Source organism: Corvus hawaiiensis, chromosome 3 (assembly GCF_020740725.1).
Source record: "Corvus hawaiiensis isolate bCorHaw1 chromosome 3, bCorHaw1.pri.cur, whole genome shotgun sequence".
Lineage (NCBI taxonomy): Eukaryota > Metazoa > Chordata > Aves > Passeriformes > Corvidae > Corvus > Corvus hawaiiensis.
This window is the reverse complement of record NC_063215.1, coordinates 94276395-94299898: the sequence shown is the minus strand read 5'-3', so window position 1 is coordinate 94299898 and position 23504 is coordinate 94276395. Positions and strand designations below refer to the sequence as shown.

General features: G+C 42.9%; 1 protein-coding gene across 1 annotated transcript in view; it reads left to right on the top strand.

Annotated features, from left to right (window-relative positions):
* The window catches only part of PKDCC (protein kinase domain containing, cytoplasmic), a 35787-nt gene extending 12702 nt beyond the window's left edge, over window positions 1–23085 (top strand). Inside the window, exons 2-7 of the mRNA XM_048298150.1 lie at window positions 2256–2378; window positions 5459–5730; window positions 9460–9539; window positions 10372–10479; window positions 20119–20292; window positions 21843–23085. Coding sequence (XP_048154107.1) covers window positions 2256–2378; window positions 5459–5730; window positions 9460–9539; window positions 10372–10479; window positions 20119–20292; window positions 21843–21928 — 843 coding nt within the window. The 3' untranslated portion in view covers window positions 21929–23085. The remainder of the gene's footprint in view (window positions 1–2255; window positions 2379–5458; window positions 5731–9459; window positions 9540–10371; window positions 10480–20118; window positions 20293–21842) is intronic.
* Window positions 23086–23504: the final 419 nt, after the last annotated feature.

Below are 23504 nucleotides of genomic sequence, written 5' to 3'. Positions count from 1 at the left end.
CTGTCTCCTTAGTCCACAGAGGAGAGGTGGGAAGTAGCTGGTAAGGACTGCAGAATCCAACCTTCCCTGAGAAAATAATATATATTGTAGTAAATATTTTCATTTAATTTTACTTTTGGTTAGCATGGATAGTTTAAACAGTTGTGCTGATGTGATCCTCTAAGATTTAACTCCTGGCATTAAACTGCACAAAAATGGTGTCATGGATAAGGAACAAACCCAAGTCTGGTCTGAACGGCTCTAGATGGAGAAATTATTGCTGTTGATATGTTTGGCATGGTTGTGGCAGCAAAGACAAAGGTCGGTTTTCCTACTTCAAATGTTCATTTCGGCATCTATCACGAATCCTCTTTTTGGCATGTTTTAAAATAAAATCTTCTAGCTCTTTTTTTTTTGTTTAGGTTAATGTCCGTGTTTAAGCAGCTGTTTTGAAACACAGTGCTGTTTTTACACCAAAAAGAAAAATTGTTTACTTCTTTTACATTTTTTGGCACCCTTTTTTCCTTTAAATGTAGACAGCTACAGTCAAAACTAGCAGCATGGTTCATAACAAATCCAGTATTTGCTGACTTTAGCCTGGTCTTTGCTTTTCTGCCTGGGGAGGTCACAAGCTGTAAGAATGTGCTGGATGCTGGGATCTGCTTGCAGGGGCTGTGTGCAGCCTCAGCTGCTCCCTCTGGCCATGGCACTCTGCTTTCCTCATGATTTGGGATCAGTCCCTGTTCTGGGCTGCCCGAGCCTGACTTCCTCTGCAGGGCCATATCCAAGTGCCCTCAGCACGGAGGAACCCCCTTCCCTGAGCTTTTTAAAATGAAAAGAGGTTTGAAAAATCAAATTGCTCAGGGCAAGGCAGTAGAGGAATAGCAGCAGGGCATTTTTTTAATGCTGCATTTTCACACTGACCCTTTTACTGTACGTTTTATTTGACTGGGGGCAGAGATTACATTTAATTTTATTTCATGTGCATGCTGTTCTGGCTGGAAAGTTGTGATCAGATCCTTATCTGGCTCATTTAACATCCTCTCTGCCAGGGCTTGGCAGGGAGTTCATAAAAGCCTGTCCCCCAGCCTGTCAGACATTGTCCCACTCCATATAAAGCAAGACAATCTCTCCTCCACAGTCTTTAAATATTCTTCTTGTGCAATTATTTGTGCAAGTGGAAATCATTCAAATATCCTTGGAAAGCAAATAAAAGAAGAAGCTGGAGTATGGCTGAAATTGCCATTTAAATGCTTTTAAATTGTAGAAGCTACTGGCAAATAGTATTTTCGAGTATTTGCCCTGCTTTAATGATACTGTACACAGAAATTCATCAAGTATAGTGAGAGGCAGTTTCTGGCTGGGGAAAGATAAATGTTGGCTTTTCAATTGCTTTTCAAGGTGCTGTGTCATTGAAATACACATTACCACTCAAGGCACAAACAGAAGTCCTATGGAAAATGTCATTAAAACTATTTTACAGTTTTTTAAGCATAAAATCAGTATTATTTAGTCAGGTATCGCATAGGCTAAATTACCTTTCCTCAGATAATTTTCTGTTTCTGCATTCATAGATATTTTAAATTATTGTTACTATTATTGTTATTTTTTGTCTTATACATTTGTCATGGGTTTGCCCTGTCTGGGTGCCAGGTACCCACCAAAGCTGTTCTCTCACTCCTTTCCTCAGCTGGAGAGGGGAGAGAAAATACAACAAAAGGCTTGTGGTAGAGATAAGGAGCAGGAGAGATCACTCAGTAATTACTGTCATGGGCAAAACACTTGACTTGGGGGAAAAATTAATTTAGTTTTATCAAATCATAGTAGAGTAATGAAAGATAGAACCAAATCTTAAAAACACCTTCCCCCACTCCTTCCTGGGCTCCACTTCACTCTGGATTTCCCTGCCTCCTTTCCTGAGCAGTGCAAGGGGATGGGAATGAGGGTTGTGGTCAGTTCATCATATGTTGTTTCTCTTTGCTCCTCAGGGGAGGACTCCTGAGAGTCTTCCCCTGCTCCAGTGTGGGGTCCCTCCCACAGGAGACAGTCCTACATGAGCACTCCGGTGTTGAGTCCTTCCCACGGGTTACAGTTCTTCATTAACTGCTCCAGAGTGGGTTGCTTGCACTGGACACAGTCCTCCAGGACCAGGCTGTTCCAGCGTGGGTTCCCTGCAGGGTCACAATTGCTGCCAGAAAACCTGCTCAGAGCCTCCTTTGGGAACCCACATGCCAAGGTGCATTACACTGACGTTGTGTGGTTGTGATTGTTTTCAGCTCTACGGCTACTGCTACCAAGACAGCAATGACATCCCAGACACCCTGACAACCATCACTGAACTGGGCTCGCCTTTAGAGATGATTCAGCTTTTACAGACTTCCTGGGAAGACAGGTTTCGGGTGAGTAACAACTGTTTTATAAGGACTTTTAGGAGAGTGAGAAATAAATAATGTTATGAAGCAGGGGTTGTGTACTCTTCAGCGCAATTCACATTGATTAAATGTTTGTTTTGCATATGATTACATCTTGGTTTAGAAGCAGTATTTAGCACTCCCCTTCGGTAGTGTTTAAGATACTGTGTTATTTTGTCTGTTGATGTTATCTAATTGTAACCAGTTATATGGTTTTTACATGATATCTTGAAACATTTCTTACTTGTTAAAGCTTGAGGCCCAGGATTTTTGGCATTGTGCTCTGCAACTGGGATTTAAACAATAGAAGGATGTTACATTTCTCTCCTGATCCTTATCATAGGTTTGTTTTATAATTGTTTTCTACTGCTTCCTGCTCTGTTCATTTTTTCCTGGGGAAAGAGTGAAACAAATGTACACAAATCTCAAACCCAGTTTGTCCACCGCACTGGCAGTTTACCAGGAGCACGAAGGTCACACTTAATTTGTCCAAAATGAAGCCAGACTGCATCAATGCTTTGATCAAGACAGTGCTGTCTCACTTGGTGTATATGGGGATGTGTTGTTGTCTGAGGTTAGGTCCCTAGGACGTTGAAAGGCAGCAGCAGTTTCCATCTGAAACACTTTGGATTGCTTGACTACATCTGTGCCAGAAAATTAAAAGTGCGCCTGAGTGAGCTCTGAGTCGAAAGAGCAAGGTGCAGCCCAGGGCTGTGCTGTTGCATTCCTGCACTCTCTGAAGGCTGCAAGCAGGATTCCTGTTGGAAACAGTCCCCAGGCCATGCTGCCTTTGGGATCGTGCCTGAGGACAGAACTGTGCCTGGGGACGGTGCGGGAGAACAGCCTCGGTCCTGGTCAGACCCGGCCAGAGACCATGCTAGCCAGTGTGCAAGTGGGATTAAGTTTCTGTGCCCAGGAATGTTCTCTGACAGAGTTTATTTTACTCATACAGCTGCAGCAAGTGTGTTACCTGCACTAAGCTTTAGCTCCCTTTTCCTGAAAGAAGTGCAGTCTTGATAAGCAGTGGAGGTACTCAGCAGGGTTCCCAAAACACAGGACCACCTGCCTTTAGCTCATCTCATCCAGGGAATGCAAATAATGTACTGTGACAGCAATTATGTACAAAATAAATGACCAAGAGATATGTTAGATTATGGGTAATGAACAGAGAAGTTCCCTTCCAGTGTGGATGTTTCTGAGCGAGCAGTTGCAAAGGGAGATAAAGGAGATTTAGATGAAGATGCTGAGCTGGTTCACAGAGTTAGAATTACAGGTGAAACATTCCTGTGATCACTGTAATGAAGCCTTAAATAATGTCATGCTCATTAGTTTGTCTAGGATGCAACTAACACAGAAAGCAAGGAAATAAAATTGTGTCTTCTTGATATGTGAGACTTGTTTGTGATCCAGTCCTGAAAATGACTGCATAAATCCATGGGGTTATTCCTACAAATGATAATTTCCTTGTGTGGAGGGACTCAGCAGTAAGCTGAGTAAGCCAGAGGTGTGTGACACAGAGCAAAGCCTTTATCTGTGTGCTTAAAGCTTGTTGTAAGGGGGTATTTGCAGTCCCAGCCTGCAGCAGGTCTGCAGGGCAGAGGCTGTTGGGGCTGCTCACAGAGGTTGCTGGTGCAGGAGCAGGGGCTTTTTGGCATTTAAGAAAAGACAATAATTCTGGATGACAACCTGTGGGTTTATTCAAGCTAAATTCTGGGTTTGTTGGCATTTGAAGATACCTATATTAGAGGCTAGCTTGGGCTGGATGTGCTTTTTCTCTACTGTATATTGTGGGATAACACACACATGCGTTCTATGTCCTTCGAGGGGAGGTAAGGGTGGTCAAGTTTAGCATCCCATAACCAGGCCTATCACCACCTACAAATATCTCCATGTGAACTATGGTATCCTGTAACTAGGAGAAAAATATTCTTGTCAACCAGGAGAAGAATTATGTAGAAGCATGAGATGGTTCTAATGTCTCACAAGTGGAGGGTCTGTGAAGGATAACTTCAGCTATGCTCAGCTTTCTTATCAAGTATGCCTTGAGGTGCACCCTTGAGTGTATTGTTTATGCCCCAAGATTGAATTTGAATTTGACTACTTCAATGCACATGCCCTTTACATTGTATTTTAATAGAAAACAAAGATTATATATAAACAGTAAAAAGCCTGCTAAACTGAACAAGACCTGTCATTTATTTAATTTATAAAATAAAAATTCCAGTATTTAACTGTGTTCGCATTACTGCTACATTTGGATTAATAGGTTACATAGTGGACTCTGAAAGAATGCATAAATTGAAAACAGGACTTTGGTAAGGGGGCTGAATTCAGTGTTCATCTGGGTTGCTGTCTAGTAAGAGTTACTCAAGTTTCTAACTTCCAGTGGAAAAGTGAAACATCAGCACAGAGCTCCCACCTCAGGCCCAAAGTGGTGCATGAGGATCCACCAAGGCAGACCCACTAAGGCAGACAGACAAATGCACTTGCCTTGAGGCATGGTGAAGAGTTACAGAGGACCTGGGGAGCTCTTCTTCCTGGGAATTTGCTTCCTTCTGCCCTGGAAAAGGGAAAACTTCAGAGGAAACAATGGAAAAAAAATTATAAAAACAGTCAAAAGACAGGATCAGTACAGAGGCAATATAGACACTGTCTGCAGTTGGAGCTCCAGGCACGGGTGCAGGGCGGTCCAGCCAAAATTTCCAGACCTGGAGTTTGTAAAAGAGCAGGATCAGACTGTGTGGTCAACGCCTGTGTGTAATGTGTTATTAAAAGTTAATGCTTTTATTTCTGTTAAAAGTAAGAATAGCAACAATGAGCCCTGCTTCAAGAGTAGTGTGGGAAAGCACTTGTAAAGAAACTTACTGTTATTTCAAGTCTCTCAGGATTTTACAATCAGCTATGTTAATCCTGTGAAAAATACCTTGGTTGCAACATTCAGTTTTGAGGGTAAGTTATAATGCTTATATTAAGTCATACATTTATGAACATATCTTCAGCTAAAGTGGATTTGTTGTATACTTTGCACTGAGAAAGTAATGTGAGGTAGCCATGTTTTTGTGTTTCAGATATGTCTCAGCTTAGTTCGGCTTCTGCATTATTTGGCTCACTCTCCTCTTGGCTCGGTGACATTACTGGATTTTCGCCCTCGCCAGTTTGTGATCGTGGATGGGGAGCTGAAGGTGACAGATCTGGATGATGCCAGCATTGAGGAGAGCTCTTGCACTAGTAACAGTGACTGCTTCATGGAATTCCCTGCGAGGAACTTCACCCTGCCCTGCTCGGTTGAGGGACGGTGTCAGAGCATGAACGAAAAGAGGAATCTCTACAATGCCTACAGGTCTGTGATCAGATAAAATAGTAGAGAATTAAGAGTGGGCCTAGAGCTCCAGCATCCTTTATAGTTATTCACATCAATGAGCACATGCGATCTCAGAGCCAAAACCCAGGAGAAGTGAAGCCATGAATTATTGTTTCATTTGTGAAAATACATGGCATCTGTAACTTCTGAAGTGTTTTGCATACTCTGACTGTGATTTACCACTCAGTCTAATTCTGTGTTGGTTGAAGCCCACTGAATCCTTCACTCAAGTAGAGATTTTCGTAGGAGTGAAGCAGAAGCACCTGCGGAGCTGGGGGCCCGCAAGCTCTGTGGTGAGACAATTCCAGCAGCACTTTGGTGTGAGTTAAGAGGGGTCATCATGTGTTTTGCACCAGCAGCTGAGCAAAGGGCTTGCTTCAGAGGCAGAGTTAGAGCTCAGTTCATATCTTGCCCTCTGGCTCAATGCTCCCTGCCTTGCTGGAGCCCGCCATGGTAGGGTGAAAACAGCCCTGGGGCTGCCAGAACCACCCTTAGTTGCTGACAATCTGGGTCTAAGCCCAAACCTTTTAAACAAGGGGTGGTTTTTACACCCTCCCCGCCCAGCCCCTGGTCTGTGTGAGCAGGTGCTGGGGGACTTGCTCCCAGTGCCGTGCCCACAGTGGGGGACACGTGGCTGGTGGGCCATGCTGGACCAGTTGGCCATTCTGAAGGAAGTGTTCAGCTATTGCAGCCATCTTCCAAATTTGATTCTAAAGGTGTCTCCAGATTTACAGCTGGGTTGCTCTGGGTGATGGCTTTGTGTTTGTGGTCTTGGCAGTCCCCCATCAGCCATCACTCCCCCGCAGGGCTTTGTGGGGTGCTGGGGGAGCCACATCACTGCTTTCCAGGGAGCCAGTAGCAGATGCTCAGTGCCGTGCTCATCCTGCCATTGCCACTCCGTCTGATGTGTGCTGCTGGGACAGGCGGCCCGCCTTGGGTGATCCAGATAGGAGGATGCAGATCTCAGAGCGGTGCCATAATGGTGTGCTCATTTCTTAGGCTTCCCTTTCAAGTACCATGCCATTCACTGCCTTCCAGACCACAGCGAGGAGAGGCTGCTCCAAAGAGAGCCTTCTGCTTTGGTCGCAGGGCGCTCACCAGCATGTGTGTCGCATTACCTGACCACACTGAAATGGGCTGCGCCACATGACAGCCATCTGCAGTTGTGCGGTGCAGTATTTAGTGTGTCCTGCAAGATTTTCCATTTCCATTTGCTTGGCTTAAAGATCTTGCTTAGCTTGCTAGCTTTTGGTTAAGACTGTTTTGCTGTTTCTGGGTAAGAAACCTTTAATAGGCACTCATCCGTCTCGGTCGTAAGTGGGGACATGTCTGTGGTGTGGTGGGCTTGTGGCAGGTTGCTGGTCACACTGGAGGAAGTGGTCTTTTTCTAATACAGTTTTTAGTATTGCCTATTTCATGCACAGTGCCCCAGTGTTCTCAGCCCCTGCTTTGCCTTAATCCCATAGAGACAGTGGGGTTCTGTTGAACAGTGGATTCATGGTGTGGGAGGCTGTGACCACCCGTGCTAAGGTGTTACAACAAACCCTATGCACTTGTCTTGGAAGGTGAAATCCTCACTTCATTAGGGATAGGCTGCTAAATTTGTTATTTTCATAGGTGCGCTCTGATGCTGTTAGATAGAAGTCAAAAGCAGCAATAAGTCAAACAGCACATAGACCCCTTGTAATTTTAAAACATAGCACACCCTAGCCTTGAAAGCATACTTAAATCTATCTAGCTGGTTTCTTTATGAGGTAAATAATTAAAGGAGAGAAAACATTTGGGAGAAACCTCTACAAGAACTGGCCCATCTTAACTTTCAGGTGGTTACATCCTGTCACAAATGTGTCTCACTGTGTTTTCCTCCAAATATTTGGGGGAACAGTTTTCAAAGCACTGGACAGTTTTGAAAGTAAACATAACTAATATTTTGAACTGTTAACCAATGGCTGAGATGAATTCTCCATCACTGAGAATTCTTAAATTAGGATCAGATAGTTCTCAAAAAGAAACAATTTGTAGGAACGAATGTAAAAGGATCTGACATTCTGTGTTGCGTAGATCACAGAGGATGCCACTGGCCCTGGAATCGATGAGTAACAAATGTTCTGCAATTAAGTTGTGCAGACTCCAGTATCTGTACATGTCAGGATTTCACATGTGGGTGTTTGCAGTAGAACAGTCATATGTTTCTGTAGCCCTGTAGCTACGGAAAAACAATAACCTCCGTGACTTGCTTCCAGCCAGCATTGAGCAAACGTAGTGACAGCTACTGAATTTTTACAAAGAACTATTCACAATCAGTTGGACTCTGCTTTAGGGATAATCTCTAACCAAAACCAGTGAGGTAAAACTTACCAGACAAATTATTTGTTACAATGTTATGGTACTCTTCAGATTTCTGTATGTATTTATATTGTCTGTTCCATACTCATCCTTAAGAAAACCTACCAGTGGATTATCCCACTTGGGAAAATCGTAAACACTATTTTTGTTGGGGATGAAGAAGGGAGTTACATTCTCAAAGAAATATTCACTGTGTAAGTAGAGTGTTAGCTCAATAATACCTGCATCTTTGATCAATTTTTGGTATCAGTAACTGAATTTTCTAATTTGCACTTATGTAAAGCATCTGCTGGTCTCCCTCCTGAGCATGAGTCCCTAGGGTTTCCATTTGACAATGTGGTCTCTGTATATGAAAAATTATTTACTTTGCAAGTTAGATGTGAAGCAGGGGAATATCCCAGTTGTGTTCCTGTTCTTTTCATTAGCTAATATTTATGTCCAATAGTTCTGTTTATATTGTCAGATCCTGACCTGCTCATCTCCATCTTAGGTTTCTGTGATGCTGAGTTTGTTGCAGTAGGTAGTAGTATTGGCAGAGTAATAGATCTCTAAAGGAAGAATATGAAAATTAAATGTACTTCAAGAGGTGATAATGGCATATTGTTTTTTCTTCTGCAATTAAACTTATTAAAATGGAGTTGTGGAATCCCCTTCTCTGTAGATATTCAGAAGCCGTGTGGACACAATCCTGAGTAAAGTGTTCTAGGGGATCCTGCTTGAGCAGGGAGGCTGGACTAGCTGACTTCCAGTGGTGCTTTCCAACCTCACCCATTCTGTGTCTCTACATCCATCAATGAATACCTACAAGAATGCAACTTGAATATAGATAAATGATAGGAACAGAGAGGACATTCTCTATTCCAGAACCATTAAAACAATAGAAGGTGGCTTGCTCCTGGCAATTAATTTGAAAGTCTAAGAAAAGCATAGTAAAGAAAATAGTGATTTCATTTATTAGAAATGGGCAGAAATTTAATTTATGAACTTTCAAGGTTTGAAAAATAATGAAGCCCAAGACTTACAGGGTTGATGGCATCCTTTTAGTTTGTTGAAGTACAGACAGCTTTGCAAATAGTCACAATCCATGGGGCTTCACAGCAAATTGCTGTATTAATGGAACGTTTACGTGTAGGTACAAGGCAGCCTTGTATGTAGCAGCGTGGTCTGGGTATGCCAGACAGCTGTGTGAATAGTCTCAGCTATGTATTTATTTGAGTATAGAATACCATTATATTTCCTGAATAGGTCAGTGGCATATAAGCAATAGGAATTTTATTCCTTATGATGTTCAGGAGTTACCAGACATTTGTAAACTCTTGGAAAAAAAAAAAAAATTCAATATTGGTTACTTTTCTATTGCAGGTTTTTTTTTACCTATCTTCTTCCACACAGTGCTCCATCCTCACTGAGACCATTACTGGATAAGATAGTCAATGCAACAGGTAATCACAATAAACATGGCAATGCCAAGTATTTGCTTTTTTAGTGTAACTGTCATGTTTGGGAGGGGAGGGTACAGTTCTTGTGCTCACTGCAATAGAACCAGATTGTTTTTCTATCCAGGATAAAATTGCTCCCGTATCAAGAAGGCAAGAATGGGCTCATACACCAGAGAAATCCCAATTTTAGATTTTATCTAGGCTTCATAGAGGTATTTGTTTCATCCTGACACCTCAGCACTGAGGTGAACTGCATCAGAACACAATTTCTTGGGGGATCTGGAAGAACTTCTGTCCCTGAAAAGGGAAATTTTTATGGTAAAACCCAGGATAATTTCTCATTATCAATGATACCAGCGGCAGAGAAGCCAGAGGCACAAATGACATTTCCATAGATCTTTACTGATTACCAGGGTAGTGCCTTTGAGACAAGAGTAGGTGGCTGTAAAACTGATTTGAGGGTTTTTCAGTGCCTTGCCCCAGTGTGCATCCAAGGGGGAAATGATTGATGCTGGGCTATAGCTAATGAGCAAGCAAAGCTTTGGAGTTCCCTGTATTGGCTGACCCTGATCCCTTGTGGGGAGTTCTCCTCAGTGTTTTCTGCCTGCAGGCCTGGGGCTACCAGCTGGACAAGCCAGCCTCTGGAATGCCTGGGTCATGTCAGGTGTGAAACTGGACTTGTAGGAACTCAGGGATTTCCTGCCCATGTCACAACCCTGCCACGGAGCAGGGCACCACGGGGCTCCCATGCTCAGGGCTTTGTTCAAATGAAACCTCATTTTGCCCTGTGCAGGATGCTCCTCATCTAAGTCATTCTTTTGCTCTACTTTTAAAGGAGAACTTCACTGGGGAATAGATGAGACAGCTGCTCAGCTGGAGAGAGTTTTGAGCCTGTATAAGAGTGGGGAGTACCTGCAGAACACAACCCGGATGCCGAAAGCTGGTAAAGTTGTCTTTCTTGAAACTTAAAATCCGAGACTTTGTCATTGTTTTGAGGTTTGCAAGGGCAAATGTGCAGAAAATAAGGCTCAGTGGTCCTTGAAATCGTGCATGTGATAGTATTTTATCTGCTTTTTGCTTCCTGGGAGCCTCCTGTAACCCTCCTCATTAAGTGATGTAGCTGGACATCCATAAGTGTGAGCAGGCTGTAATAGGAATAAGGAAATCCAAAGGGAGTTCTCCATGACAGACTGATGGAAAATGTGTTTCATCACATCCACACACTGCTGTTGTAGTATCAGAACCTGCCTGAACATGTACTGGGGAGAATCCAGTCATGAGACTGTAAACCTCCATGGGTTTCCTGGGACTTAAAGGGATTTCTTGTAACATAAGCACTTGTAGATTGGAAGAATAAAATTTTTACTTCCTTTGCAAGGGGAAAATAGTATGTCCCTCAGCTTCTGCTAGCAATAGAACAGAAAATAGAGAAAGGGACAGGGTGAAAACAAGGCTGAATAATAGTATCTTTTTCATAATGTGTCTGTATGCTATTCAAGCTGTGGTATGAAGTGGTGCATGCTCTTCCTGGAAGGATAGCTGTGGAATTGTACGCGTCAAAGAATATTATGTGTGCTGGAAATGACTGTTAAGTCCAACAATTGTAAAAGCTGTTTTGCAAATTATTTTTATGTATGTACAATGTTCATGTCAAACTGTCAACATAATTGACTGCAAGTTGATGGGAAAATTATAGCTTTGCTGCAAAAGCTCAGTAAAGAGGGAAAGATGGGTTCTAAATGAAGATGAATGTTGGCACAGGGGGTTTGAAAAGGTAGGTGAAGCATTTGCTCAGTGAAAGAGACACAGGAGCCAAATTCATTCTGGTTGTAGCTCTGTTAACCTCAAAGAGCCATGATACCAGGGATGAATTTGACCCACTTATCAGAATAATTCAATATTTATTTTGTTGTAGAATTGGCAGGAAAATTGTTGCAGGTGTTCATTTAACTTTCTAATTTTCAGCTTTTCATCACAATCTGTGCTGAGTGATACCTGTCAACACAGCGAAATTATTTTCAGCAGTACAATCAATAGTACAAACATGTCCTTTGTTGAAGAAGTGCCAGGAGATCTGAGGTTGCTCCATGATGCTGGTTGATTCCAGATCAGGACGAGGTGAAGTTTTTGAATTTTAGAGGTCTGTCATGTTTATAAAGACTCTCAAGGAGAGAAGCCTTGGACAGCAGTAGTCAATATAACAGTGCAGGTTTCCACTGATATGGAGCAGAGCTCTGTGTATATTTAGCTACTGTAATAATTACACATCTTTGTGTTCATTTAATTGTGTAGACTCCGAGATAATATAACACAGAATCCACTGCCCATGTTCATGGTTAGTAATACCCTGCTCTGCAAGGAGCCTTTTTTATTTGCAGGGCACTGTTCATGGGCTTAGGCACTTTACAGTGTGACCAAAGATGTTGAAAATCTGTAGATGCTTTGTGTAGCATATTGGATAATGTGCATTAAATACCATGAGTGTAATACTGAGTTCCTTGATAGGAAAACGTTCTCAACCAGGGGCAAGCTTGAGGAACTGGGTATCTTACTGGAAATTACACTTAGATGACATGTGTTCTCAGACTTAGCTGCCATGCCTTTAAGATGTGCAGGCCTGTTTCTTGTTTGTTCTAAGCCTACTTTAACCAAACAGAAAAGGTGTTGTAATTTCTTTCTCTTTTAAGACTCCCTTTCCTTGCCAGACAGATACGAAGTCATATCATGAGGGTTAAAATATGCCTACACACCCACTTGTATCATTTTAACTCCAACCATAATCTTTCCTCAACTGATATGTGACTGATACTTGATATTAATACCATGCTGGAATTAATTTTTAATATTTTTCAATCCAATCTAATAACAGAATTAGAAATTACTAATTAGAATTTATTCAGAGATAATGGTACGAGGAATTCTCCTGTGCTACAGTGAAGTTGCAGGAGAGGGTGACAGGTGTCCTGGAAGGGAGTGGTGTCCAGGCAATCAGCCTCTTCCACTGGCAGGATGTTACAGCTGAGGTGGCATCCTGACCACCGAAACCAAGGCTGAACAGCTGAGCAGATTGAATATTTTGTATAAGTCTTGGTAGACAGGGATGGAAAGGAACAACTGTGATATTTTCCCAAGCTGTCAGCTGAGGTTCTGCTTTGGTCCTGTTTGGACAAAAAAATATTTTTAAGATTGTGTGATTTTGTAAAATGTTTTCTGTGTTGCTCTTCAGCATAGAAAAAGTTCAACAAGGGTGTTTTTCATCCAGTGCTAAGTTGAGATAAAATTAGAGATGATCATTTGGTTCTCAGGCCAGATTGGAGTTAACCAGCTTTGCATTCATATCCCAATGTGTGCCAAGATGGCACAAGTTTTTATCCATTTTGCTCCAGAAGATAGAAATCTCACAAGGTGATTCACTCCTGGGACTTTTGCTCTTACAAATAGTAGAAATTACAAGAATTTGTGATGCCAGTCCCCTGGCATCTAAAGGTTTGTGACAAAATAAGTCCTTTCTGGTGCACGATCTGTTTTGAAATCCTAAAAGAGCAGGAGGAAAATTCAGATCCAAGAAGTGTAAAGTTTTTTTCAGTTTGGTTTTGAAAATAAACTACAGAAGGTTCAGGTAATGGTGCTTCAGAATTTGTCTTAGGTCTTAAATGCTTGGAATTATGCACTATCTTGGATAGAGCATTGTAAATTCATACTAGGAAAGACGAGATCATGGTCTTGAGCAAGTCATGTAAGGCCATAACTAAAACATTAGCATTCAGGAGACAGTGTGTTATCTATGTGAACTTATGTTTTTGAAAGGAAGACCTCCTCCTATGAACACCACGAAGTGAGAAAGGTGATATTGATAAGCAGGGGGGAAGTGACACGAAGAAAGTTCTTGTCAGCCCTAGTGTTCCCATAAGTAAAGTTTAACAAGATGACATAGTCATATTACAGAAGGTCTTGGATATTAAGCTTTCACTGTGCTTCAGTTGTAAAGATTTTATAGTGCTGTAAATTATATTGTGCTCTGGACTTTGGTTTAGTATCCTAGAGTAGAGGCGTGGGAGACATTCGATAGCTGTGTATGTGTTCTGCAATCATAAATCACACTGCTGTTCATGTTGATATGGGAACATTGCAGTGTTTAAAACAACACCAGGAACAAATACTTTATATTCTATTGGCTGTTGGCCTCTCTTGCTGGAACCCAGAAGAATGTGAATTAAAATAGGAACCATGTATTTCTTCTGACATATGTTATCTAAAAATGATTAAATCATTCCATTAATTATCCAGATTAAGGAGACTATAAAAAACCTACTGATGTTCATCAGTAAAGTCATGCCCCAGTATCAACATTTTTATTACTTTAATCAAGTGACAGTGATTTGTACCGAGTATCTGGCCCTTGAGCTAAGCCCCAGCCCTTCAGTTAACTCAGAATTCACTCAGAAATGCGTGAAATCAGCTAACACTAGTAAATCGGATAGCTTTGTTATTCATTAAAGCTAATAGATGACCCATTATTAGGTCTGGGGGTGTGCAAGCCAACAGAAAGCTGTAATTAGCTGCTGTTGTTAGCTGAAAGCACATTCTCAAAGCTAAAAAAGCTGGAAGGCTGGACATAAAGCAAAGACACGTTGTGTTTTCCTTTGTCTCAAGACAATTTGGCAGGATTATGCTGTATGTAAATATTTACAGTACAACAATGTTTTGAAAAAAATATTCTGCAGGGTCACTATAGCAACCTGCTTAGGAAATTGTAAATCCACCCAAGGATTATTGAAATCAGGAACAAACTGCAGCCCGGATTCCTGCTCTATCTTAATATATTATAATAAATCTTACTAATCTTATATTTTTAAAAATTATTTTTATACATGTGCCTTTGGTGTCCCTTTCCCAGAGCCCTCAGGGGGAGAGGTGCACAGGGCAGAAAGTCTCCCTTTGTACCCTGCCTTGCTTGGAGGGCTCTCCCATCAGGAGCCAGGCAATCCCAGCACGCAGGAATACAGGAGCAGGTTCCTTTGCACCCGTGTGGCACTGGCAGCGCAGTGGGTCTGTGCAGCTGTGCAGGGACCACAACCAGGCGGTTGTTGCTCACTCCTATCTCCGCCACCCTGCAAACCATTTGTTCTGTTCCCTGAGCAATGTGTTCTGCTATTGCTAAACTTCTTCCTGTCCAATTTGGCAGTGCACAGGAAAATACTTTCTGCTGAGGTCCTCAGTTCCCTTCCAGCACACTAAAGAGGTCGCTGAGTGTCTTTTATAAATCCTGTGGGCTTCTGTCTTCAGGCTTAAATGCCCCAACACGTGACTGTAGGCAACTTCTGGCTTGTCCATCATCAGCATCATTGTTTTTATGACTGAGCGGGCCACATGCAATTTTTAAGTGTCTGTAGGACGATTTTGGGCTTGTTGCCTTCAGTAAATTGGTGTGTGCCACAGAGGTGGCTGTGGGTATGGAGCAGCTCCCTGGGATGTGGGGCATGAGGCAGGAAAAATGCTCCAGCTGTGTCATGTTAACAGGAATAAAATGTAAGGGAGCATGTCGTTCCTCTCGTTATTTATTTGTGTTTTGGTGACAGCCTGCATACCGATTTAAATATGGCTCTACTGCCAGCACAATGGAAGTGCATAAAAAGAGACAAGGCTCGCCTCGCTCCCAGCCCATGCGCAGGAAACTGACAGAGGATGGAAGCACTCCCCAAAGGAGCAGGGCCATCTCCTGCTCTGATGGCAAAGCTGTGTCCTGCCAGGCCGGCCTGTCTTTCCAAACAGTTGGGATGTGTCAGGACTGATTGAAAGTAGAGGCCTGCGGGATAGGCCTGCCCTCACGTTTCCTCAGGCATACCAAAAAGTCGCTTTCCGTAGCAAACTGTACAGGGTGCTTTGCAGGGCCTGTTGTCAGAAGCATGTTTGAATGTGAGGTACTGGAACATGAGGAAAAGTTCAGCATAAAATGAAGCGTACTAAAAACATCAGTGTATTATTGTCTATTTTGGATCCAATACTGCTCTCCAAAAGCTCCCTGGGCATTGGAGGGGACTGTTTGTAGAGAAGAACACTGCTCAGTACCACTTCTTGCTGATATTGGCAAGATCAAGCTTTTTCTGCTTACTCACAAGCAAAGCAAAAGCAATTCCAGAGTCGACTGCCAGTGTTCCTCTTGAGACTAGGGGAAAAAAGGAGGGAGAAAAAGGAGCAACATGATTTTTCTCTCAAGGATGGACGTGGCTTCTTCTCTGTCATTGACCCACAGTGTATTGGCAGGTGATAAGAGAACTGGGCAAATCTCCAACAAGTAGCTGTAGTTGGTAGTAAAAATGCAGTCTGGCTGCTGTGGCTGAAAGAAACGGTCATTAGGACTGATTAACGTCAGATTTAGGGTGATTCAGACAGGCTAAAAGGGGGAAACCACAGGCGGTTTCACATAGTTTATTATATACTTGTGCAGCTCTTTATATGATTCAGTCTAGTACAGTGAAAATGAGTATGTTTATAGATTGCACTCGGCTTTGGGACAATGCAGGTGGTTTTTGATGGAAAAAAAATTAGAATAAGAATTTAAAGCATTGGCTTTCTTTTATAGCTGTTGCACTGCTCAGTGATGCTGCAGATTTCTTTTAAAGATGCCTCTCTTACTTGTCACAACAAGTAAGTGATCTTGGTTTCGGGATCACTGTGGCCATCATGGGGATGTGGCTAACATGCTAAGGAGCTTCTGAGATTTTGACCTGGTCAAAGCAGCATGTTTTGATTGATCAGAACAACCTTGCAAAAAATATTGTAGAAATAGAAAAACTATCACAAAACACAACTTCTGAGGATTGCCCGGATTCAGCATAGCAAGATATCTTGAAGTTCCAAAATGTTTACAAGAAAAAATACTTTGTAGTAGGATTTATCTGTGTAATTGTGAGCTCCTGTATTACCTCCTGTGTGCTAAACTGGAGTAAATGCATTGTAAATGACATCAAGATCAGGCTTACAGCATTGCATTTATTTGCTTCAATCCTCACAAAATTAGTAGATGGAGGAAAGGATTCTTTTTCTGCTGATACCAGTAGGAATGCCTTGCATTTCTCTGATGTATTCCTTGCCATTACCTTGATAGACTTTATGTACTCTCTGTCAAGCTATGTGTATGTACGTAGAAGTGTAAATTTATGGCTGCATTTATAGTATTAGGCAAGCATTTATTGGTTTTAAACACCATTAGTCTGGAAATGGACCAGAACTTTGACCTTTTTATGATGTGATTTACTGCTGTGAGCCTTCAAATTCCAAGGACTCCATTTAAGCACGTTTCAGGTCTTGGCAGGACAAAAACTTGAGCTGGAGCTGTCTTTAAGCCATTGGGGTACTGCTTAATTGAGTAACTTCCCTGTGGTGTTCAAGGTGATCATTTAAAGGTGTAAGGGAAGCCCAGCTCTCCTGAGGGCTGGACCTAATGTCATTGCTGGGACACATCTCAGTGGAGGAGCATCCTTCAGGAGGGTCCTTCTAGTTCATGTGAGAGAAGTGCATTTCTTCACAACTCTTACAAGTAAGGGCTAAAGTGCAAGCTCCCTAAATTGACACTATGCAAGCAAGAGATTCCAGGGACACGTGCCTTTACTATGCAAATTTGCAAGGCAGCTGCCTTGCTCTGCTGGAGATGGAGTGAATTTTGAAAAGAAATGCAGTTTGCTTAGACCACCACTTGGTTGGTGTTGCAATGAGTTTCTGAGCAGTTCTGAGTGTAACAGTTTAAGAGGAGATCCCATGTTGGCTTCCCAGGGCAAGCAGGAGTGCCTGGCTGGTGTGGGAGCAGGAACCAGGGTGCTGGGCCATCACGTGTCCCTCTCCCTACTCCTCGTGGCTGCCTTCCCATTGGGATGCTCCTAAGGGAAGGCACTCCCAGGCAGCCATCACTGCTGCTTGCCATGCAAGGGGGAAGAGGAGCTGCCTTCCTGCTTTTCCCCCTCACTGCATCCCACTCGCCTCCCTGCGGGCAGTGTAGGATCAGTTCCCCAGCCTGCAGGTATCCATGGCCCGTGCCAGTTGGAGGCCCTGCCAGAAGCTGCCCCTGTGGAGCCCATGTGACTGTGTGCTCTCAGTTAGACTGCAGTGTTTTCACCTGTGTGGTGCTCAGTGATGTCCCAGCCAAAGGAAAGTGCTCTTTGCTTGTGTGTCACACTGCCATGTACCTGTTACCTGTTCCCGTTGGAGATGGTTGTGGCTTTCCCTCGTGTAGGAACTGGCAGGGAGCAGCGAGGAGAGAAGGGACAGCCATAGGGCTGTTCTGCTTGGTGAGACCACCCTGGCATGGCTGTTTCCATCCTCACTCGCACACTCAAACCAGGACCTTGCCATTCCCATCGCAGTTACTGCTGGCCCAGTTGATTAATGTGTCTGAGCTGCCCAGATGATTTACCAGGCTTGGTCACCTTGAAAAAGTTGATGGAAAGGGAGAACTTTATCTCCTACCTCTGACAGAGCCTCAGGTCATGTAAATCACTGCAGCTCTTTTGAAGTCTTCGTGTGGCAGCCGAGAGCCTAACCCCTGACAGCTGTACCGGGAGCAGTGCTGAGGAGAAGGGAACTGCTATAGGCCTATTAAGAAGCACATCTGTGCTCAGAGGAATTTAAATATTGGATGATAATTCAAAATAAGGGTCTTCAAGTTGGGCTTCTCCCTTGCTTGAAGTAAAATACTTGACATGACGTGAGGCTCAGTGCTGTGACGGTGTGCTGAGGGATGCTGCAGCTTCCTCCCAGCCCCAGCGTGGAGCCCATCTGACTCTCAGAGTGCCCTTGAGAAGGGCCAGGACACGCTGATGTGGAGAATCAGGCAGAAGCTTCATCTCCTGCTGCCGCAGCAAGGACCATCCTTCTGTGAATGCCCTCTGTGGCGTGGGCCTTGGCACAGTGCAGTGTGAGTGTGCAAAGAGGAGCTGTGGATAATCACATTTTATGTCCAGTCATCATGGCATGTATGCTGATATGAATGATTACATATGGTGCTAACTACAGGGAATTGATTTTTTTTTTTGCTTTTAATTTGTGCACATCATTTTACTGATCTAGGCTGTGAGCTACAAATCAATACTCAGCAGTTGCCATGTGGAGATAAGAGAATATTCTGTTACATTCAATTATTGTTACACTACTGTTGATACAGAAACTGGGGAAAAAGGGACTTCTACCTATCCAGCACTTTGATTTATGCTCTGACTTCTCTTCAGAAGAAATGCATAAATATTTTTGATGGAGAAATGACCAGTCATAATGCGGAACTACATTTTGATTTTTTTTTTCTTCTTGTGCATGAATCTGCATTTCCTGAATTAAGAAAACTTTTTTGCTTTTGATTTAACTGGGACCATGATCAGCTCTGATTTTGCTTCTTGTTTGGGAATGTTTCTTATGAAACTTTTAATGAGCTAAGGCTTAAAATAGAATGCATTTACTACATTTGTTTCCCACTATTTCAGACTGTGTGCTGAGAACCAGCACTTGTGAACGTGCATTTCTTTTCCCAGTTGAAATACTGACAGTTTGGAGTAGCAGACACGCTTGCCTTTGACTTGGTGGTGTTCCTACAATGTGCTGTTTGAAATATTAGCAGGCTGAATCAGCAGAGCCAGGCAGAAAATGCCTGAACCAAAGTGACTTAAGAATAGGCTGTGAGTCAGGACAGGCAGCTCTGGTTTCCATAATAGATACAATTAGAAGAAATATAGAATGTATTTAGTTTTTTGAATAGGACGTGGGGAGGAGAGACAGGAGGGAACCATTAATTTGTGCGTCTGGAGGCTAAATAGAAATGTTTATAAATGATCAGTTGAATTTGCTGATGCATTCATTAGAGAAACCCCCGTTAGTGGCTGGGAAAGTGAGAGGAGCTGTGAACAGAGAACAAGAGGCAGCTCATAAAGGCAAGTGAGACTGAACGGCAGCCAAGGGAGAGGAGCAGTCGGCGGGGCAGCGCGGGGGCGCTGGGCGAGGACCACGCTGACACCCTCCCGCTACTTTTTTCCCCCCCTTCTCTTCAGAGGCCCATCAAGCGACTCCTCTTTTGTCCTAATCTTAGCAAGCAAAAAAAGTTTGCTTAATTAAAAGCCTGTCTTTTCTTCCTTCTCTAAAGGAGCTGGAGAAAAATAGCATGCTCTTCTGAGGGAGAGGGAGGGCTGGGAACGCCTGGTCAGGTCTCACCCCGACAATCCTGCTCACTGTTGAGAAGTAGGACAGTGAGTCAGTTCATTCAAGTGGATGCTGTTTATTCAATGGGACATTCTTCCTGTAAAACTCCTAATAAAACCAAAGCCTTGCCTCCGCAGTGGGGAAGGGGAAGGGGTTTTGTGCACAGACTGTTTATTTACAGACGCTTTCTGCAGAAAAAGGTGAGAAGAAGAAAGGAGGAAAGGAAAAGGAAAGTAAGGTGCAGAGCTATAAACACGTTAGAGAGTAAACCAGGGCTGGTACAGTCTAACCCGTCAGCTTTTCCATCATATATCCTGCTCCTAAGCTGTTCTAATAAACCTTGCCTGTTAAAAACAACCAGTTTACTGGAGCTTTCAAACCATTGCTTTGCTCTGATTTGCAGAGTACAGACGGGTGCCTGAAGCCTTTATTCCTGATGAGAACTACAGATGCTGGCCATCTTACCACCACAAGGGCTGCCTCCTCTCTGTGTTCGATGTCAACGAAGCCATCGAGATCTGTGACAGCTACTCCCAGTGCAAAGCTTTTGTCTTAACTAACCAGACGACTTGGACAGGTAGGTCCTGGATGCTGTGGAGAGGAAGCAGCAACGGAGTCACCTGTTCTGGCTGCTCTAAGTGTTTTAATACAGCTTGGGGAGTGTGTTGTGCTGAGCTGTGGGAGCCACCAGTAGCATCTAGAAGTGAAGTAGTTTTTGAAGGTTCAGCTGATGCAGCTTCTTTTTTGGTGAGGCTTCTCTTTGCCAGCTGTCAGGGGAGCAGAAGCCTACAGACAGCTCACAGGGGCTGCCACTACAGAGCTAAGCACATGGACCCCAGGTTACCAAACCACAGGGTCTGAAATGGGGGTTTTTTTCATTTTTATGCTTCTGGGAGGTGTGAACAGGCACTTCCATGGAACCAAGAAAAAAATAATTCCTGTTAACCTTGCCTATGGCTAACCAGTGGCTATGCCATCATGTCAGCCTATCTGTAGTTGAAATATTGAAGTTAATTAATATACTAAAAAAGTATTTATTCTGGCACAGGGAAATTCATAGGAAGTTTAGAGCAGCTCTTATCTCAGGTTACAGTATTAGAAGCAAATGGGACTTAGTAGCAATATTTGTAGTCTTATTTGTCATTCCCTTTGCCATATCATGCCTGATGCATGAGCACTTGAATTTCTGCAGCTCAGAAATTTGCTCAGTGGTTGAGGCATCCCGTTTACTTTTAAAGAAAATGGTGTTATGGGAGCCCCCTAGAGAGGCAGGCTGGGAGCAAATAGCATTTGATTTTCTGAAGTTTAGAGAGGGAAGGCAGAAGTACATATGGAGTGTGTATCTCTGTGGTCTATGCTGCAAGGAAAGGCAATGATTTTGCAGTTCTGTGGGGCAGCAGGAGCTCACTGGGAGGCAGGGATGTGAATAAGGTGCCAGGCCAGTGAGTGTGGGGAGATAAAACTGTGCTGTGGCTCTCACAAACACCAAACAAAGAAATTGCCAAATTCAGCCCCCACTGGCCTTGGATACATATGCAGCAGGTGTCTTATGCTACCCAGGTTGTTGTCACTTGCTGCTGCTTTTTGTCTGAGGACTAGAAGCCTTGTTCCAGCTTGTTTAGAGCCCAGAGCTACAAAGTGATCAGCAAGAACTGTTTCAGAGAAAGTCATGTTTAATATACATTGCACTGATGAGTTTTGGAAAGATTCAAGCGTGCAAATATGATTCTGCTCCTGTACAATTGAACAAATGTCCTTCATGCAAGCCCTGAACTCAATCCTGTTTTTATCAGAGGGAGTCTCAAAATACTTCTCTAAAGATCACACGGGATTTGTATTAAAATCTTCAGACCTTTCCTTTATCTACTGTGTTAGCTGTGCACAGCTGTACCTTGACCATAATTAGGTAAGAGTAAAGATATTGAAACCAGGGGAAATTTGGTGTCATTTTAGGCAAAACCTGTTCAGATTTATACCAGCTCAAGTTAGGAGAGAGTTCAGTCTTGCATGGCCTGGAAAATGCATAGGTTGAAGTAGAATTTGAAATGTCACTATTTTAAGGTAGGCAACCTTTTGCTCATCACTTCTAAATATTTTTCCCTTCCCCCCCTTTCCTATTCAATGCAGGTCGGCAGCTTGTTTTCTTCAAGATGGCCTCAAATCATATTGTGCCTGATCCTGACAAGATAACATATGTGAAGGTGACAGACTGACACCTAAAGAGGCTCAGTCTGACACGTGAGTGATAAGAGCTGTTTGTGTATAAATATAGGCAGCTGTTAGGTAGAAGGCGGCTGTGGCCGGAGAAATAATTGCACTATTACTCATTCTAATCTATAGAGTGCTAAAGGAAACTTTAAAGAAGTAACCTGCATGACCAGGATGAATGTGCAATAAAACAAGATTTTGAAAATGTGATTTCAAAACAGAACAAAACAACCCAAAGCAAAGTACAAGAGACGATACACTGTTAGAGTATAATTTTGGTTATAAATCAGCTGGCAGCTCTGGCTTTTCTAACCAAGGTCAGGATAACATTTCTCACCTATACATGTGTGTCCAGGGATGAATCTCTGGGAAGCCTGTATCCTCCACACTGATATTTATTTGGGCACGTACAATCACAACAGAGGAACTGAAGCATATCAGTTTGTCTGCTGAACAGCAAATGTTACTGAGGACAATCAGCGTTTGTGTTAAAGCTATGGAATACGCAATGCCGGCATATTTGTCAAACGGAAGGAATTGCTTATGTTTAGAATTGCAAGACTGCAACTAATTTTCATTTTTGCTTCCAGTGTTATCATAAAGTTTCATTTTTAATTTGAAAGAGCCATTTTGTAAATCTAGCAAATCACATAAGCATATGAATAGTCCCACTGAAAGGGCAGGGACTTACCCAAGTGCCAAGTGCTTTGCTGGATAGCCCTAAGCATATGCTTACAATTAAGCCTGTGCTTAAGACTTTTGTTGAATCAGTTTGAATTGTTCAGGAAGCCACATCTTTGACAGACTGGCAAAGCAGTCCAGCTGGCTGAACAGTACTAATTTAACGACTATCTTGCAGTTATTCCTACCTTTTATCATCAGGTCCTTGGTTTTCTTAGGCATCGCTTGCTAATTCTTAGAGTGGATGAAGTAAATGACCGTAATGATGTCAAATGAATGCTAGCCTTAATTCTATATAAAATGCATCTTAAAGGCAGGGTGTGTCTAGAGAATTTGCTTTCAGTGAAAGCAATGAAGTAAATGCTAAAGTGACCAATGTCATACTGTTTTGTAGTTTGTACAGTCAGGAAAAAATGTGCTTTTGTTTCTCAAATTGTTTATTTTTGTAAAAAAGATAAAAATAAAAGATAAATAAAATTTCTTTTATTCTTGATTTTTGTGTGTTTGCGTTTCAAATAAATGCCTAAATCCAGTGTATTGTATGTAAACTTAGACTTGGGATATTTTTTCCAGAAAGGACTGAAGTTGTTCCAGTGGCTCCCAGGGATGGGTCTGTTGGTGCCTGGAGTACTTGGTGGCTTTGTCTGTGGTTGCCTGTCACAAAGTGAGTCATGGTTAGAAGACAGTGGTTGAGCAGCCTTTGCTGCTCTGTGCTTTGCATTATGTTGGTATCAGTCTTTTAGCACTTGGAAGGGGCAATGGTGAGAGCAGGACTTGATGAAATTGGGCCAAAGGTGTGTTTTTGCTGCCAGGGAGGGGCAGGGAAGGAGAGCAGGCGAGTCAGGGAAGCCGGGCAGCAGTGTGGCCGTGCAGGAGAGAAGGTCCGACAATGACACCCCC